This window comes from Echinops telfairi, unplaced genomic scaffold, assembly GCF_000313985.2.
Source record: "Echinops telfairi isolate 266 unplaced genomic scaffold, ASM31398v2 ScPeMD7_19;HRSCAF=73, whole genome shotgun sequence".
Taxonomy (NCBI): domain Eukaryota; kingdom Metazoa; phylum Chordata; class Mammalia; order Afrosoricida; family Tenrecidae; genus Echinops; species Echinops telfairi.
Window position 1 is genome coordinate 6,098,934 of NW_022103916.1, and position 3,294 is coordinate 6,102,227.

A 3,294-nucleotide genomic window follows, 5' to 3' on the forward strand; every position below is an offset into this window, starting at 1 on the left:
AGAAAGGGATTTGAGTCAGATGATTTCTACATTTCTTCCCCAGCACAAAAAGGTGTTTGTTTTGTTGCCACAAGTTATGTTAGAAACCTCAAAGTATTTTTGTGACATCTAAACTTCAACTAATCTTGTAAATATGTTTTCAAACACTATTTTCCAAAAGCATTTTTTAGATTTTGAAGAATTTCAGCAAACATTACTTAAGCACAAGAAAAAAATGTAAGTCTAGCATGATGTACTGTCCTTAAAATGCTAAGTACAGTGAAATCTGTGAAAGCCAGGACGTGCGTAATGTGGAAACCTGTCAGAGAAGGACAGAGAGGTATTGGGCCCAAAGGCTGGTAGTTGAAACCCACCATCTCTTCCATGGGAGAGAGAAGCGGCAATCTACTTCTGTAAAGATTTACAGTCTTGGAAACCCTAATGGAATCGGCTCAATGGCGGTTTTCTTTTGTTCTAGCGAACGATTCAATACATGGCTAAGACTGTACTCTGGCAAAAGGGGAAACTTGAGATCTGGCAAAACAAAGCAGTTCCTTCAAGTTCTGGATTTCACAGAGTTCGTTGTATAATTATGTACATTCTGCCAGTATGTACTGGCACTCATCCCTCAGTTACTTAAGAGAGGGTCTTCTACCCCATCCACCAAATAAAACAAATAGCCATATCACCTTGAAAATCCCCCCAGCTTCAGGCTGCCTCGAGAGACTTTCAGGATCCAATCCGTCCCGAGCAGAGGTCACGTACATTTCAGAGTAACCCTTCCCTCCGAAGCAGCATGACGTTGTTTTGTCAACAGGCAACTTCACAGTTTGGAGCCTTTTCCCTAGGAAATCAATACTCAAGCATGAGCTCTGGCCCATGCCCACCCTGAGTCGTTTCTGGTCTTAGGAGAGTCACAGGGAAGGCCAAGGAGGACTCTATGGATCCCTAGTGGGACAGTGCATTGAGGAATGGGCTGCTAGCTGCAAGGTCGGCCTTTCAAATCCACCAAGTCCCTTTGCAGGAGAAACCTGAGGTTGTTTCCTCCCATAAAGATGATTTACACCTCAAGAGCCTTCATACTTTACAAAAAAAGCGTCTTCATAGTTGACTGCTGGGACCTGGATTAGACTCATGACAGTGGGCATGAAGGTTCTTGAAGTCAGAATTCCTTCATGCATTTAATTTTCCTTCCCTGACAATTTATTTTGAGCAAGAAGACTTCTCAAACAGTCAATAGCAATAGTTGAACATGATGTTAACAAATGTCACTGAAGTATACATGCACAGATTTTGAGAGAGTAAATGTTACACATAAATATATTCGAGCAGGTAGCAACAATGGTAAGGCTGGTGCTGGACTGGGTAGTGTTTTATTCGGCTGTACATGGGGGACTATGAATTGAGAACTGCACCTGACAACAACAACTTATATGTTAACCCCCCCACACACACATAGTAAAAATATAAAAATAAACTTACTTCTACAGGAAAATACAGTCTAACTATAAATTTTGGACTGTAAGTGGCGAAACAGGGAGGGTAAAGGGGGAGTGGGTAGGAGGGAGGGAACCGATTGCAAGGAGCTGTGTGTGACCTCCTCCCCGGGGGACAGACAGCCGAGGGGTGGGTGAGGGGAGACGTCGGACAGGGCAAGATATGATAAAATTCCAATTTGTGAACTATCAGGGGCTCTTGAGGGAGGGGGGAGCGGGGAGGGAGGGGAAGGGTGAGGACCTAATGTCGGGGGTTTGGGTGGAGAGGAAGTGTTTTGAGAATGATGTACAAATGCACTTTACACAATTGATGTGTGTATGGATTGCGATGACAGTTGTATGAGCCCCTAATAAAATGTTAAAAAAAATAAAAAGAAAAAAGAAAAAAAATTTTGGACTGTATCCAAATTTATTCAATCGAAACTTTTTGCTATGTCTCCCAACTCCCTGAGTAACAAGATTTCTTTATAGTTCCTAGTATTTAGTAATTTCTACAACTCAGCAGGGACTTTCCCTTTTGCTGTGGGCCTACCTGTCTCAGGATCTAAACGAATCACTCTTCCTCCATTGTAGCAGGCCACCCACAGCTTTCCCTCAGCATCGATACACATTCCGTCTGGGATTTGTTCTTCTTGCTCCATCTTGTAAACGCTTCGGCGGTTGGCTGTGGGAGACAACGAGAGGTCACTCAGTGCTGAGCAGCAGATGGTGAGCCCTCCGCTGCTCAGTTACCACTTCTGTTTGGTTAGCCAAGGTCTGCCATGTGGGCACCATGAGTGAGCTCTCTAACAGAAGGATCTCTAACTAAATCCCCAAACGTGGAGGACTATGCCTGGGCACCTGCGGCAGTTAGAGTTCAGGTCAACTTGTGCTTGTGTAGGGGTGGATCAGGTCACAGTGTGAGGATGCCTCTTTGGGCCTGTGGCCTTTTGGTAAGAGAACTGGGAACTTCTCCTTTCTCTCTGCTCGCAGGGACGCTGTGCCTGCCTCCAGCCGTGGCCCCGTGTGCTCTGCCTGCCATGTGACCCCTCACCTCATGTCCACATGACCCTGCATTCGCCAGCCTGTGATCACCCTGCCTCCCGCTTCGCCTTGCTGCGTCCTGGGCCCGGCCATGAATCTGCAGAGGGTGCTGGCTGGCCTCAGACCCGTGGCTGAGACTTGGCTGCCTTCTTGATAGAAGAGTACTCCTTGATCGAAAGCTTTCTCTTCCAGATACGAGTGTCACTGGCATTGCCTTTCTACCCAACTCAGCCTAACACAGCATCCCTCCTCAGCGAGTTTTCCCCTCACATCTAAACCATGTTCATGGCGACAAAGGAGCAGCAGCAAAAAGAGGATGGACTGGGCACTAAAATACCAAGCCTTCTTCTGAAGGTGACCTCACATTGCAGTCCTTGCATTCCCAGCCCAGGCCAACTTCCGTCGGCGTGTAGACCTTTGCTGATTTAGCCGCCAAAAGGCCTACTTGAGTAACTGCCAAGATCTAGAAGACAATCGAAAGGCAGCATGGGATGTTCAAACACACCAACTGGTGAAGTGTGTGAGTTCTTGTTCTGTTGTCTCAACAACTGCTCCAAAATGACCTTCTCAAAATGAAGTATTAGAAGAACTTGTTTCCAGAAAGGAGAGGGATTCTGAAGCCAACTGACTGGCCTTAAGGGGGGAAATCACGGAAGCAAACAAAACCAAGAGCAACATGCCAAGGTGACAGTTGTCCAACGTGGTGAGTATAATGAACGCCAGTGCAGTCTACAGGGAAAATGGTTACAGTGGCAAAGCTGTGTTATAGGGATGTTCACACACACACACACACACA

The 3,294-nt window shown here is 46.2% G+C and overlaps 1 protein-coding gene across 2 annotated transcripts in view; it reads right to left on the bottom strand.

The window, feature by feature from the left end:
* Window positions 1-3,294, bottom strand: part of RGN (regucalcin) — a 15,885-nt gene that overhangs the window by 2,906 nt on the left and 9,685 nt on the right. For both annotated transcript variants that reach the window (XM_004713192.4, XM_045288322.1), the window contains exons 5-6: window positions 2,008-2,139; window positions 669-823 (exon numbers count right to left, since the gene is read on the bottom strand). In XM_004713192.4, coding sequence (XP_004713249.1) covers window positions 669-823; window positions 2,008-2,139 — 287 coding nt within the window. The remainder of the gene's footprint in view (window positions 1-668; window positions 824-2,007; window positions 2,140-3,294) is intronic.